The 16199-nt window shown below is 40.8% G+C and overlaps 1 protein-coding gene across 5 annotated transcripts in view; it reads left to right on the top strand.

The window, feature by feature from the left end:
* TUSC3 (tumor suppressor candidate 3) overlaps nucleotides 1-16199 on the top strand; it is a 277945-nt gene that overhangs the window by 182600 nt on the left and 79146 nt on the right. The window contains exon 7 of one of the 5 annotated variants that reach the window (XM_045019074.1): nucleotides 7532-8098. The exons of the other annotated variants lie outside the window; for them this stretch is intronic. Within the exon in view, the coding sequence (XP_044875009.1) occupies nucleotides 7532-7915 (384 nt within the window). The 3' untranslated portion in view covers nucleotides 7916-8098. Of the gene's footprint in view, nucleotides 1-7531; nucleotides 8099-16199 lie in introns of those variants that run through there. 5 annotated transcript variants of the gene reach the window in all.

Raw genomic sequence — 16199 nt, 5'->3', positions numbered from 1 at the left:
ACATAACAGAGAGTACCTGCCCCAAAGAGGTTACAAATATAGGGTTAGGACTATGGAAATCCAGGTGGATAAAACAAACAATTCAGTTTCTTCTCCCTCTTCGTGGGGAGCAACTAATTCTAATATATGAAAGGAAATGTTTGTGATCAGACTCACTAATCCTCCAGGCTTCTTTGTCTGTTAGCTTGATTAGTGGAATAGGAGAGAAATATTTATTTTTGTCCGTGGAGTTGTGGTAACTACTGCTTTTTGTTATTTCTTTCAAAAGTGTCAGCCAAGGTACCTCTATTCTGTAGTTCGTGATAGGCCAAGATTAGGTAACCTCTGTCAGGTAAAAGAATGAGTGCCCTTAGAGAATGAACTCTGTTGTAAAGTTCTCAGTGGTATAAATAACAGTAGCAGTAGTTCCTAGAAGCAGCTCGGTGTGGCAAAGGAAGGACTCGAAGGGTATAGGGCCAAGATGGAAAGGATTTGTTTGTATTTTGTTCTCACACACTTACCTATAGAATCGTAGGATTGAAAGGGAACTCAAGAGGTCATGTAGTCCAGTCCCCTGCACTCGTGGCAAGACTAAGTATTATCTAGAACATCCCTGACAGGTGTTTGTCTATGTTCCATGCCTCCTTTTATTAAGACAGTATTGATGCTTGTGTCTAGAATGGAAAAGTGAAACAATTTTTTCTCAGAACACAGCGGTTAAATTGCTTATAAATGTATTGTAGAAAATTTACCTATGGGAATAAGCAGAAATATTTGGGCTTTTTTTTTTATAGTTGGTGCACCAGCTGCTTTTGTGGTGTGCAATAGGGAATTGTACAGTTTTAGCCATCAAACCTTGTGAATATGCACTTATCTAATTTTAGAAAACTGCTAGGTTAAAAGAAAATCCTGTACCCATTGCCAGTATTAACTGCACAGTTTGAGCATAGATTTTCAGCACAAAATTGAGTTAAATTCAAGCTTTGCAACTCATTTAATATTTCAGTATCTGAATTCTCTTGCATTTTTCTGAGAATCTCTATGGAAAGTAGTAAATCAATACTTTGAAAGTTTTGAAACATCAACCCACAAGATCTTACTCTAGCATTTCCTCTCTTTATTTTATTTAATCCAATATGGTCCCTTCTGAGAGGCAGCTACACTTTGTTTAGTAAAATACAAATACAAAAACCTCTTTAAAGCTAAGGAAAAACCAGCCAGCCAAATATCTTACACAGACAGTGTCCCAAACTCGTCTGAACCACAGAGGATTAATTCCTGCCTAGGTTGCAGAATACACAATAAAAATATAGTAGCTATAAAAAAGTGGAAGTGAACCCAAAAAATAGGCAGAGATAGATGAACTGTCCTTCAGAATTAGTTGTGGAACTGTGATAGAAAATTAATATTCCAAAGATAAATGGAATTCAGTCAGTAAGTTTATTTGAAATACTCCCTGTTGATTGATATATTTTGCAATTAGTATAATTAACCCCTTGCAAATTTTTCTCTCCAATATAAGTTATTACCTGTCAGGGTGGATCATTTTACATTACCAATTTTAATCATGATTTCAAACAGAAAGCAGGAAATCCTGATTTAAATAATTGATTTTAATCTTATTTTGCATTTTTACTTTTTAGTTATTTTCCTGTAGAAAAGTTGATTTTCATTGCTTGGTAATCATTAAAATGTTGCAACTAAATATAGCCTGTACATTACATTTTGATGCTTCATTTATATATATGTATATATATATAAATATATATAATTGCTAACCAGGAAGATGCTCTATATAATATCTATACACATTTATTTAAGGAATTATATAGCTTACATATATTGAGATTCCTAAATTTTACCTTTTTTATTGTGTTAGAAAATAGTGAATGATGCACCACTTTTATTACATAAAACTACCTGAAATATGTTGAATACATAAAAAAGTTTATCAAAACATGTTATGCAATTAAATGTAACTGATTTATTAAACAAAGTATAATCTGTAGTTAGCAAATTGAGCTGATTGTTTCTGGTCGCCATGGCCTTCAAGATTTTTGAAGTAGTGGATCTTATCCTTGCAACTAGTTTTTATTCATTGATTGGAAGAGGAAAACAAGCTTTTCTGCTTTTCCAGCTCCCAATCACTTTTCTAACTTTGAATGAATTAATCATTGAATTGAACTACTTGAATAAACTAAAAAGAATAAGATATTCTCTCTACATCTGCAGTAAAGGCTACTGCTGTCATAAACTAGTTTAGAATTTCAAGAAACTCTGGTTCCAGGTGCATAGTCATGGGTTTGGCTTTCTTTAAAACTTCAGCAGCAACCATGTACAGCTTAATGCTATCCAGCCTGGCCCCTTTTAAGCAGGGGCATAGTGCTGTCTGAGCGGTCCAGATCATTGCTCTAGCACTTGAAATCCAGAATATAAGAATGCTCTGGCATTTCAGAATTTCTCCCTCCGTGGCTTGCACTACCCCCTGAAAATCAGGTGTTGAGTTGCCTTGGGAGGCACTACAGGCGGGAAGGATCTGAGAGGCATAGGTGGGTGGGTAGCTAGGGCTAGAAGCAGGATAAGCCAGGAAAGTCACCAGAGCCAGATGGTGGTGGCAAGGTGAGTCCCCAGGGCCTGGCATGGTTCTGTGGTCAGAGTCTGTCCTGAAAGTGTCCATGCCCAGGGGTGCCATTTCAAATTTTGGTTTGTGTATGGGAGGGAGCGGGGGCAAACTCCTAAATACAACAGTTGAAAGAATTGTAGAAAAATCTAGATTACTTTCTGTCACTTCTTTGCAGTTCATCAAGTTTGGAATAGATCATTTAACTTTGGAAACATCCTACTAGGGCAATGTTCCATGAGTTTATACTGCACATTCCTGGGGCTCTGGAGGTGTTACCTCACTACAAATAATAGAGTAGAAACTAACCTTAAACAGGAGTGAAACTGACACTTTCAAGTCACTTTCACAGTGTTGCCAATCCCAAATGTTCAAAAATCCTGAGCCAGGCTCACCAAAAATCATGAGATTGGCTTTAAAATTATGAGATAATGTAAAAATAACAGATTTGAGGTTTTTTTAATTTGCTTTCTGCTTTTTGAGCCTTTAGGGTGCACTGGGTTCACATTTTGAAGCTTTCTTCACAGCCACGAGGACTAGAAACTTCATTTTCTTTTAAGAGTGAAGGCTGAAATCATCACATATCCACTTGACTCCAGGAGCTGGGGCTTTAAGGAAAATAATTATCATGAGACTCATGACAAAATCATGAGATTTGGCAACTCTGCTTTTATTTCTGTTTAAAGGCTAGTTACTTTCTAGAAGGCTCTTAAACACAACATTACAGTGGCTGAGTTGCAGTTCTCACAGGCGAATATTTAAAACCAAACACCAAGAAAATTCTACATGTTAAAGTTGAGAAAAAACCTGAGACTTCTGAGATATATCAGGGTCACTGTAGGCAGGAAAGGAAAATAAACAGGCACAGAAGCTCTGGGCAGCTTTTCCTTTAGAAAGAAAGTTGGAGGGTCAAATCTTCTAATCCTTAATCAACTAAAACTTCTATTGCCATCAGTGCTTCCACTCATAGATATAAACATTATAGTGAACATGTGATAACACGTGTGGTCAATAAATGTGCACGTCATATTTAAATATCTGAGCCATCTTATCCAGAGTTACACATGTTATATGCATTGGCTCAGGGATTGGATTTTCTGGCATATTCTGAACAGTGCTGAGCACACAGATGGTGCCCAGTGAATAATGCAAATCATGACAATAATCGTCGACTTCTTGGACTCTGCAGATGCAGTTTCTATTCTTTGTTCTGGAGATGGCCTGAATACAGCTGAAACCCTAAGAATTTGAGTCATAAACACATCTGATACTCATACAATACTTTCTCATTCCTTTCTTTTCTCAAACTGAGAACAAAAAATAACTGAACAAAATGGTTTTCAGTTAAAATGTAAAATTGCACAGCAGCCATTGCTCTACAACCCAGCATAGGGTAGAACCTGCCACCCCTTGGGAGTTAAGTGATCTCCTTTCATGTGACTCTCATTCTCTATCCATTCCAACCTCTGTGCTGCTCTTCATGCTGTTAACCATGGTATCCATTCCGGGACCATTTGCTGGCATCTCAGAGAACGGGCTGCCTTGGTTTTGCTTCCATCTATCAGAGTCCTCTTTTTTTTGGCAGCATGCAGCAGACACAGAGGCTGGTCTGCTGAATAGGAAGCTAGCCCTGAAAGACCTGGGTTCTACTCCCCCAAGGGACTTCCTCTCTGACCCGAGGCCAATCTCAAAGGCTTTTAGGCACCCAAAAATGCAGTTAGGCATCTAATGAGGTTTACAAAGCACCTAACCTTCTAAGTGCATTTGAAAATCTCACTAGGTGCCTAAATGCCTTTGAAAATCTGGCCTTTAGTCTGTGTGTGCCTCAGTGCCTCATCTGTACAATGGAGATAACAGCATTGTTTTACCTCACTGAGGGGTGTAGCTCCCAGCATTGGAAGCGGACTCCCAATGCTGGAGCACTGTTTACACTGGTGCTTTACAGCACTGCAACTTGCTGTGCTAAAGTTAAGAGCTCCACCTGGGAACTTGCACACCTCCTGTATGAAACTCAGGGGGGAGGAGGGTCCTGCCCCCCCCAATTGGCACCCTTGCCAGTGCCCAGCAAGTCAGCTGCATTCCTGGTGTGACAGCAGCAGTGGTGCAAGTAAAAATATTTTCTTCACGGTATGGGGGTGAGGAGGGGTGTTCTGCTCCTTACCCTGCATGCTGCTGCCCCTCCCAGTGGGGAAAAGAGCAAAACTCCCAGCCCCACTCCCTACACTTCCAGGGAGCTGCTTCTCCTCCAGCTCCTTACAGCAGCTGCCCTGCCAGTAGGGGCGGCTCCAGGCACCAGCACAGCAAGTGCGTGCCGGGTGGCGACCTGCTAGTGAGGGAGGCAGCCCTACATTTCTGTGATTTTTTGCTGAAGTTTTAAAACAATATCGCCTCATTTAATTATGATGTCCTACAGCTTTCCGCATTCACTCCTACTGTTTTTAAATCTTGTAAAAGTCTTTGGGAAGTTTAGTTTAGTAAAAATACAAAATCAAATCAAGTTTTACATTTTTAAGATATTAGGTATATAAGTTTATATAAGGTTTAATTTCAAAGAACTTTCACAAATAGAATAATGTATACATATTACCTAGTTTCTTTCCCAGAGCATTGAAACCAGACAGGGGTCTCTAGTACTGTATTCAAAATACTGTTTTCAAGTGAGGCAATTAGAAGAGTAACCTTCAAACTTGTTCTGTGACTTTGTCTCTTATCAGTCATGCAAATGTCAGAGGCATAATGTGAATACTCAAGAAGGCTTTGAATTGTCAATAGAGGAAGCTTCCTCTTTGAGGTTATATTTGCTGGAACAGAAAAGATAACACTATTATCAGTGTTTTTATAGTGTAACCAATTTCTCATTGCATATACTGAAATGTAGTTTTTAATACAGTTCAGCTATTAGTAAAAAGATAAATATTTCATATGTCCTAAATAAATCCCAAATGTTGCTGTCAGTCCATGTAAAGTGTGAACTTCAACTTTGATCATATACAAATATTTTTATGAATAATCTTTCATTGTTCAAACAGATTTCTAACTCTTTTAAAGAAACCGACATTAAATGTGTATTTGTTTTGGTGAAGAATGTATTAAGCTTTCTTCTACCAGGTTTTACTGTAAAGTTTAGTGCTAAAATACAAACTTGCTTATGGAATCAATGCAGTCCTCCCGTGTAACATAAAAATACAATAATAAGCAGACTATTTACGATAATTGTACTATGAGTTTTAAGCTTTTGTAGGTAAGCTATTCAAACTTCATCTTTTAACTGCTGACTATATGTGCAGAGATCACATTTAAACTGGATTATAGGGTCTTGTTTGTTTTTTATTTTGCTAGAATGTACTTTTAATTTCTTGGTTTGGCTCATCTAATGCATGCAGTATTTCAGAATGCCTTTAAATATTGTTGAATACTACATGAGAACAGACAAGCCATAATTAATTTAGAATCAGTTAAATGTTTGAGGCATGGACATATTTATCATGACTGATAAATACCCAATCCTATTCATTATGCTTAGCATGACTACATGGGATTAGCACAAGAAAACCCACAGGGGTTGTTCTGTGACTATTACTCTATCCTCAGGGTTTTAAAAGCCCTCATGGCTATTCTTCAGAACTATGGATCCACCTTCTCTGTTCCCAAACAGTTTTGGAAGGAATCGTCCTGGAGCACTGCTCTGTAGTGTATAAGGAGTTCAGGCCAAATCAGACTCATTTTGCTGCTTTCAGCTCCCCATGCCCTTGCAGTGAATAGGACAATATTTACCTGTAAAAGACCAGTATAGCATTTGATTAATATGCTGATGTTTTCATACTGAAAAGAAAATGGATTATTCACCTTGATCCAAGAAAGCATCCCCATTTAGGATGGATGCTTAAATGTTTTCTTGGATCGGGGCCATAGTTCTGTTCATATGGTTTTTATTGTGGCCCTTGATTAAATTTGATGAAGATAAAATAAATTATTCTGTAATTATGTAGGCTCACAGTTAAGCTAGTCTCATACCAGTGTAATGCAGGCAAGGCTTTTGATATTTTCTCTGAGGCTACATCTACAGTTACATGCTTCCCAGGTATTTGTCTGTGTACTGCTAACACATGTACCCTGTACCCAGAGTAAGTGTCCACATATGCTGTGCTGGGCTCAGGTATACTCTGTACACAGGCATATACCCATTCTACACTGCCATTCTACTGATGGTATCATAGAGTTCTTTGCATCATAGGAGACACTCGTGGAACTGCCTTGTTTCATGCATTTGGTGACAGCAGCTCCCAGTCATCTGTCCCTTCTGCCAAACTGCATTGAAGACACGGAGCAAGTCCATGATGATGTGGTTCTGCTCCTGGTACTCTTGCGGGACAAATGTTCATGCAGTCCAGTACTGGATACTAGATGGAATGGGTTCAGAAAAATTCAAGACACCAAATGAGAGGGCAAATTAAAATTGACTAAGGTCCCAGGACTGCCACTTCTGGCCTCAGAAAACCAACAGGGTTTAGTGGCACCAGATAGTCTTGGAAACCTGGAATGACAACCAGCAACTGGAGAATTTCCAAATGAGGACCTTCATGGAATTATGTGAGCAGCTTGCACCAACCACCCAGTGCCAGTAAACATGTTTTTTTGAAACCCATACCAGTACAGAAGTGGGTGGGTATTGCCCTTTAGAAGCTGGCAACACTTGATAGCTACTGGTCAGTTCAGTCTGGGAAGTCAACTGTCAGGGTAGTGGTTGTATAAGTTTGCCAAGCTATCAGTATTATAGTCTACCCACTGTTGGCTGCCAAAACTGCAATCCCTGAAATCATAGTGGGATTTCAGAGGATGGGGTTTCTAAACTGTGTAGGGCCAATGTTTTGCCTATCGAAAAAGGCCAATGAATAAATAAACTGATGAGGTTACTATTCACTCTTTCTCCAGGTCTTAGTGGACCACAGGGATTTGTTCACGAACACCAACACTGGACACCCAAGAAAGGTCCATGATGCCAGGGTACTCAGAAGATCAGGATTACACTACAAGGGTGAAGAAATGATGTTGGTCTATACAGTGTTTCTGTACCCAGTTATTTTGGGGGATCCCATATATCCACTCGTATTGTGGCTCATGAAGCTGTATCCTGATATCACAACCAGCACTCTGGCAGTGATAGTCCCTGGGCCGCATCATGGACAGGGGGAAAGGAAAGAAAGGAGGGAGTGGTTTCCAAAAGGGTGGAAAGAGAACAATTTTATGACACTTTTACAAAGACCCAACATTACTCTTCTCCCTCCCTCCATATTTCCTTCCCCTTATGAAAGTTAGCTGAGAGTAAGGAAGGTCAGGGTGCTTGGTTACTTGTGTACAGGCCTTCCTAGGTCTGGGAAGGGAAGGGAATCATTGGGATGACTGAGGAATGTCATAGCCATCCTTCCCCTCCATGACCGTTTCAAATGTTCATTATCATTCCCAAATACTAGTGCCCTCTTCCCACACTGAGCCACATTGCAGAAACTGGGAGAAAGTGGCATGGGTGAAGCATCCATTCCAGCAGTGGCACAAACACAATACAGTGTCCATTAGCAGTGGAGGGGTGACTGCTTTGTGGAATTAATCCAAAATTTTTGAGAAGGAAATACACCTGCAGTATGACTCTGTCCCTTTCAATGCTGTTTATTGGACACAGGAGTAAATCTGGACACAGATTTCCTGGTGAGGCATGGGTGGTTATGGGGTGGGTGGATGTTTTCTCTTCCTCTTCCATGGAAACTCCATTTGCTATCTTAGAATACAATCAATTTCCTCTCAAATTGCCATCCAGTCCTGTAAGCATAATTCAGCACATTTTTGGTGCTGCACAAATTTAAGCTGGTTCTTCAGATTTAATCTCAAGGCAAATGTGCTTGGCCCTCCTTTGTACTTCACCAAACCCATCCCCTCATCAATATGGAGAGGGGTGACCATTAGCAGAAATATGGGTCTGGCATAGGTGGCCAGGTGTTCTTCACAGGCCTGGAAAGCCACTTCTCTTTTCATTCCAGTACCTTGAACACCGCTATGTTCTCCAAATCAAGGCCAGCCTTTAAAGAAGAAATGTAATTCCTGAAAGGAACCAAATGTCACCCCATAGGCCCCCTTGGTGCACCATAAACAGTACAATATTTTAAGAACGGTACAGCGGTTATCTTTTAATTTTTACCCTCAACTGTTTTCTTGTGGGCTGAAGGAAGGAAGCTATACCAGTAGCATTCCTGGGATCGGAGGCAACACATGGGGGGAAATGCAAGGTCAACTGCCCCCCGCCAGATTTCATCAAGTGCTGAGCTGTCCTTGCAGGGCTTGCTCTCCTTAGCCTGCTCTGTCCTTCTCCTGCTGCGCCTCTGCCCCAGCACTTCCAGCTGGCTCAGTCTCTCCTCCCAGCAGCCAGGCCCAGGTGGGGAGTTGAGGGGGTGGGATGGACCTGCTGCTCATGCCGAGTGAAGGTGGCCGCTCTGTGCAGCATGGTGGTTGCCTGAGAGAGAGCCTGGCTGGGGAGGTGGCAGTGTCTCTTTCCCCTCCTCTCCCCGCCCTGGCCTGACTGCTGGGGACAGGAAAAAATAGCATAGATTTTTAAGCCAATGTACACAGGGAAGCCAAGTAATTTATTTTTAAAAAATAACATAACAAAGGAAATTTTAGACAATGAAACTGATTATGTTTCAATTTACACTTTTAAATTCACGAATAACTTATGGGGAAAGAACCTGAACACATTTTTGTAATTTTAGGGAAGTTAGAAAATTTTAAAGTTTAAATTGCAATTAATCAAAATAATTAAAAACAGAATGGAAATTACAGCAATGCAGAGTCAAGACTGAAATGAGCATTTCACTTATTATTCAGCTTCTCTTCCTGTTCTTCATCTTAAGTAAACATGATTTAAAATCTTCCCTGAAACACTCTCTAAGGCCAGCCAAACATGGCAATAATTTGAGACAGCAGTGGTTCAATTAAGCTTTTCCATTATAGAAGACAAGACATATATTGAAGACCTTCATTAAAGTTCCAAGCACATAAGGGAGAAATCAACTTCATCCAAAATATTGCAACAAAAAGGCTATATAGTTTCAGTAGTAATATTTTAACTTATAATTTATAATAATTTAACTTATAAATTACAAACCACCTTCTTAAAATAAAATTGTTGTATTTTTAAATGGGTTACATGACAAATTCCAATTGGAAATTTCAATTGTTAACAAAAAAGCCAAAAACAAATGTAACTTATCTGATTTGAAAGACATTCCAGAGATAGAAATCAATGAACCAGTGTCATGAATGTTGAATTACGATAGGGATAAGTCTGAGACATACTGAAATATTTGGAATGAAGTCTTTCCAGCAGCACAACATCATTATTCTTCAGTTATTCTAATCTGCATTGCCTGATGAACATAGGATGTGGAATTTGATGCTAATATATTAATCTATAGCACTAGTAAATATTTTAGGGAAAACACTATAATTCCAGAGTAACCTGACAGAGATCAAATGTAAGAGAGAAAGGAGCAGGATCTTGGCAACAGGGCTGAACCCAAAGGTTTGAAATGTGTGCAGTTTTGACCACTTTTGTTCAAGGTAAATGGAACCTGTGTATGTTTTGAAAATTTATATGTTAGAAAATACCAGAAATCTGTGTCCAGTTTATTATCTAAAGGAAAAACTGACCCAATAATCTTCCACTGCTCAACAAATAGACCCACTGGTTTGAGGAGTTAAGTTTAGTTGACAAAGAGATACATTGTTTACTGGGATTCTTGTTGAATATCAACAGAACAAATAGCTGAGGTGCCAGCAGAAATGAAAGCCACCCAGTAAAAGCAGACCAGAAAAAAATCAAAATAAGACTTCTCAGAAGAAACTAATACAGATCTTGAGACTTCACAGAATGGAAAAAGAGAGGATCTGATGAAATAGATCAAAACCAGTTTGGTGGAAATAAATATTTAATGGATTGGAAGTTACAAAATATCTGAATAGCTTTGGAAACCTAACTACAAAATATCCAATCTGGGGTGGCAAAATGGATTGAAGAGGTGATCAGCAGCTATACTATCATGGACTATGGTTTTCCAGAAAATAGAAAAGAACCAGAAACAATTAGCCAACAAAGAACTGGCTAAAAGGAGAGTTGCATCAAAGACTAATAGACCTGGAAAACCGGAGAGGAAACCCCACGGGCAAGATTTAGGCATAGCCTGGATCAGAGAACCCAGAGAAAGGTCTGGGTTGAAGATGATGTGGATATGTCAAGAAACAGGTCAAGATTTTAGTTTAGACAGAAGGAGACAGGTCTTGAGTAGACAAGTAGATCTGTGAGTCATCTGTCATTGCCCTCATTAACAGGGCCATAACCAGGGCAGGACGAGCAAGGCAGCTGCCCAGGGCATAAAGTTGGGGTGAGGGTGGAAAAATGGGTCAGAAAAATGGTATTGGGTAGAGCCCTGCATCAGGCATGGTATTGCCACCCTTACTTCTGTGCTGCTGCTGGCAGCGACACTGCTTTCAGAGCTGGGTGCACGGCCAGCAGCCACTGCTCTCTGGCCACCCAGCTCGGAAGGCAGCACTGCTGCCAGCAACAGCGCAGAAGTAAAGGTGGCAATATCATTCCATGTCACCCTTACTTCTGCACTGCTGCTGTCAGAAGCACTGCCTTCAGAGCTGGGCAGTTGGAAAGCAGCAGCTTCTGGCCCGTGCATTCATGTTGTTGTAGTGCAGGAAGACTATTTTTTATTTCCGCTCCCATCCTGCTCCCCAATACCCACTTCCCACATGCTCCCAGGAGAAAGGATAAAAATTCAACAGACAATGCAGGAGCAGCTGGGAGTGGGAGTGGGTATTGCAGACAGGATAGGAGCAGGATTAAAAAAATAGTCCTGCTCAGGGCTGTAGTAGGAGTGCAAATATGCTAGTTCTCCCCCTGCACTAAATTGCCTAGTTACATTACTGCTCACTAAACATTTGGGAGTGGATGTTAGTGTGTCTACTGCTGCAACATTCATTAGACACATTGTGATGGGGTGCATCTGGCCCTTTGTGGCCCCTGTCTGGAGACCCAACAGCCCTACTACACACCTACTTAGGAGAAGGTGTAAAGCAAAGGTGGGTCCTTCTGGACTTCCTATAGAGACCTTATGAGAAGCAGACAAAGTACAGCAGACTCAGTTAAAAGGATCTGCAGGGGCATAGTAAGCCAGTTCCTGCCGGGGACCTGATTAGTGAGGAAGAATGTTCTGCTTTGGCTACAGAAGCCTGAGCAATAACCAGAAGTTGAGTTCTGGTTGCATTTTGCTTTCTGCAAGGAGACAGTGGATATGAGAACCTGTAACCCTGAGGTAAGAGTGAAGAGAAGGGGGCTACATGGAAAAAGGCCCAGGAAATAGCAGCAGCAAACTGAAGGAAGCAGCGTGTGGCTGCTGTATGTAGGGTCCCTGGGCTGGAACTCAGAGCAGTGGTTTGTCCTCAGTCATGCCCACCCCTAGCAGCCAGTGCTGGAGTGGCCTAACCCCTGTAAAAGGGATACAGCTAGTTTTAAAAGCCCAAGAAAAGGGGCTAAATATAAAGGGGCACAGAGGCAGGGATGAAGGTCCTGTTGAGGTCCAGTTCTGGTGAGACTCATTGCTAAGCCCTGAGAAGGGGATAAATTTCCTTTAGAAGCCTGAGCAGAGGGCTGGACTTAAAAGAGCCCAAGAGAGGCTGAAGAGAGAAGGTACCCTCAGCGACAGACTCCAGTTTTAGTCAGGGAATGGGAAGGCTTTTGTTTGTGTTGGTTTTGGACTTGAATACTCCAGTTACAACAGTGTGACTTGGCCTGAGGCTGAGCCCTTGAAAATCGACCAAGTGAGGCCAAAAACCTCCAAGGGATGCTAGGAGTTGGGGGCAGGAGAAGACTGGAGCATCAAACTTAGCCGACAGGAGGCACTTGCTAAAGGTAAGTGTCCTGTCATGCACATCCTATGGGCTAATATTTTAAAATAGTATTGTTGAAGAAACAGTGGATTTTTTTTTCAATTCTATAATTCAATTGTTATTGCTATTTAGACCCTGTTAGTATCAACTAATGGAGGAACTCCAAGTAATATGTGTAAAGTGGATTTCTTTGAGGGTACCTTACAATAATTCATACATATGCCCAGTGGAGGTTGGCTGTTGTTTTTGTTTTTCATTAGCTGGGTTAAGTATCTTAATTATAGTCTAGTTATTACTTTGGCTCTATTTCTGTCCTAAAAATTGACCTCTACTAGAGAAAAACTGTACTTTTGGATTCATCTCCCTGTGGTGAAAGGGACAACCCATTTTGCAGTTGGAAGAAATCCATTTTCATAGAATCATAGAATCTCAGGGTTGGAAGGGACCTCAGGAGGTCATCTAGTCCAACCCCCTGCTCAGCACTATTGTGTTAATGTTCACTGTGACCTTTGAACCAAAGGCTTATTTGCTGATTGGACTTTTCATTATTAGCTATTTCTAAACTCTGACTGCATCATGGAAATGCAACTTAGAAGTTAGGAAAGGATTGGCTGCTTTATCAACTTTGAGCATCGTAAACAATGACTATATTTGACTTTTGTTATCTGTGAAATATGTTCAAGCTGATCCCCCCCCCCACGCTCCTTTCTAATGTTGAGCTTAAGATATTAGTCCATGTCTTTCTTATCACTGAACTGCAGTTCCATAATGTGTCGATGAATAAATTCTATGATTCTGTTAACCATGGATTTTTAACTTGTATGTACTGTAGTCAGAACTGTCAAGTTTCGCACATGATCAAGCAGTTGAGAACACTTTACACCTTTACAGAACTTTAAAACAAATTAATTTGACTTCAGATAAATTCATTTTTTATTCCAAAATGTACATAATGTTTCTATATTCTATAAGTTATCCCCCTCTAGGCAGTAATTTTTATGGTGGTCCTGATCTGGTGGAGCTAGCACTTTGAATATTTCTAGACAGCCTTGAACTGGTAGCTGGATGTGAAGAAATAGGTAGTAGTGCTGATTAGGGATAGGATTTTTTGAAAGAGAGAGTTTCATGGTCCTGATTTCCTTATTTTTTGGGGGTTTATTTTTTAATTCCAGATAACATAAAATGTGGCTGGAAATGGTCTTGTCTGGGTTGTGTGTAGTGTGTTCTGGAATAGATGCATAGATTCCAAGGCCAGAAGGGACCATGGTAATAATCTAGCCTGACCTCCCATTTAGTACAGACCATAGAACTTCCTCAAAATAATTCTTAGAGCAGATCTTGATTTAAAAGCTCCAAGTAGTTCCAGTGGATAACTACACTCTCTGTTAAACATGTGTGCCTTATTTCAAATCTGAATTTACCTAGCTTCGAGTCTGCTTGATTGAAGAGCCTATTATTAAATGTGTTCCCATGTAGGTACTTGTAGACTGTAGTCAAGTCACCCATTAACCTTCTCTTTGTTAACCTAAATAGATTGAGCTCCCTGAGTCTATCACTATAACACACTTTCTAATTCTTTAATCACTCTCATGGTTCTTTTCCGAACCCTCTCTAATTTATCATCATCCTTCTTGAATTGTGGACTCCAGAACTGGACACAGTATTCCAGTAGCAGTCTCACCAGTGCCAAATTCAGAGGTAAAATAACCTCTCTACTTTTACTCTAGATTCCCCTCTTTTTACATCCAAAGATTGCATTAGTCCCTTTGGCCACAGTGTCGCACATGTTTAAATAATTAATTATCCACTACTTCCTCCAAATTTCTTTCATAGTTACTGCTTCCCAGGGTGGAGCCCACCATTCTATAAGAATGGCCTCCATTCTTTGTTCTTGGATATATATGTTTACATTTAGCCATATTAAAATACATATTGTTTGCTTGATCCCAGCTTTCCAAGCAATCTAGATAGCTCTGTATCAGTGACCTCTCCTCTTCATTATTTATGACTCCCCCATTAATTATATTATCCTCCATTTAATTCTTTATTAGTCAAATCCAGTATTATCTTGCCTACGATTGATATCAGACTAATAGGCCTATAATTATCCGGGTCATCCTGATTACCCATTTTAAATATTAGCACAACACTAGCTTTCTATAAGTCTCTAGAAATTCCTCATTGTTCCAAGACATATTGAAAACTCCTGGATGCAAATTATCTGGACCTGCTGACAGGGGCGGCTCTACAAATTTGGCCGCCCCAAGCAATCATGCCTGGGAGGCGCCCCCGAGCCGCGGGAGCAGCGGACCTCCCGCGGGCATGACTGCGGAGGGTCCGCTGGTCGCGCGGCTCGGCTGGAACTCCCGCAGCTGCGGGCGGTTCGCCGGTCCGGCGGCTCCGGTTGAGCTGCCGCAGGCGTGCCTGCGGGAGGTCCAGCCGAGCCGCGGGACCAGCGAACCGTCCGCAGTCATGCCTGCAGGAGGTCCACTGGAGCCACCGGCCGAGCGTCCCCTCCGCAGTCATGCCTGCGGCAGGTCCGCTGCTCCCGGGCCTCCGGTGGACCTCCCGCAGGCATGACTGCGGCAGGTCCGCCGGCCCAGCCTGCCGCCCCCCCGGGAAAGGGCCGCCCCAGGCGGGTGCTTGCCCCGCTGGGCTCTGGAGCCGGCCCTGCCTGCTGACTTTGAAAATTTCTAACTTTAGTAGCTGCTGTTTTAACATCCTCCTGAGATACTAGTGGAATGGAGGGAATGTTATCATAATCATATGATATGACTACATCTGTTATATTCCCCACAAATATAGAACAGAAAAATGTATTGAACTCTTCTGCCTTTTCTGCATTATTGATAATTCTACCACTTTTTAATCAATATGTCCTTCTTCCTCAGTTGTGGGACTGTAGCTTTTTAGACGTGTTTAAATATGCTTTACTAAAACTCACAATTATTATTACCCTTTTTCTGATTAAGTTCTTCCACCCAGCTGATTTGGCTCATAACTGTTTTCAGCTTTGTGAAATTGGCCCTACTAACACTTGGTGTTTGTGTACACGCACAATCACTGGTCTGGGCTTTTTTCTGACTGTACATAGTCGGTGTGCATGGCACCATATGCAGATCTATTTTGTATTGTAAAATTTTACAGATTAGTATGTATGGGACATTAAATTTATTCTTGCCACGACAAAAAGAACTTTGGAAACGTCATTATTATAAATTTGGAAGTTAGATTGCCAACAATGTTTAATGATGCAGCATGTTTGAGAAAATGCCATCTCTCTTACACTCTAATCATTAGGAAGCATCTGCCAATGTGTTTAAACAGTAAAATTAAATAAGAGACTACACCACAGTTGCCTTCATAAATGATTAGTTAACATGTACTATTAGGAAATACAGTCCATGAATAGCAGTGTGTGCATTTCCAAGTCTTATGTCCTAAAACATAGTGTCAGTATACTGTTCCTTATTCTCAGATTTTCCTTTTAAGGGTCTCATTTTATTCAGTTTCATTTCAGTATCATGTCAGAAACATTTCCCCTTCTATACTGACTAGATTGAATATCCTTTTAAATAAAATTGTTCCTGGCAATACATAGCAAGCTTTTTAATGACTGAATTGTAAAGTTCTGGGGGGAGAGGGAAGAAAGAAGAAGGCT

The sequence above is a fragment of the Mauremys mutica genome, chromosome 5, assembly GCF_020497125.1.
Source record: "Mauremys mutica isolate MM-2020 ecotype Southern chromosome 5, ASM2049712v1, whole genome shotgun sequence".
NCBI lineage: Eukaryota > Metazoa > Chordata > Testudines > Geoemydidae > Mauremys > Mauremys mutica.
This window is presented reverse-complemented; position numbering and strand designations above follow the sequence as displayed.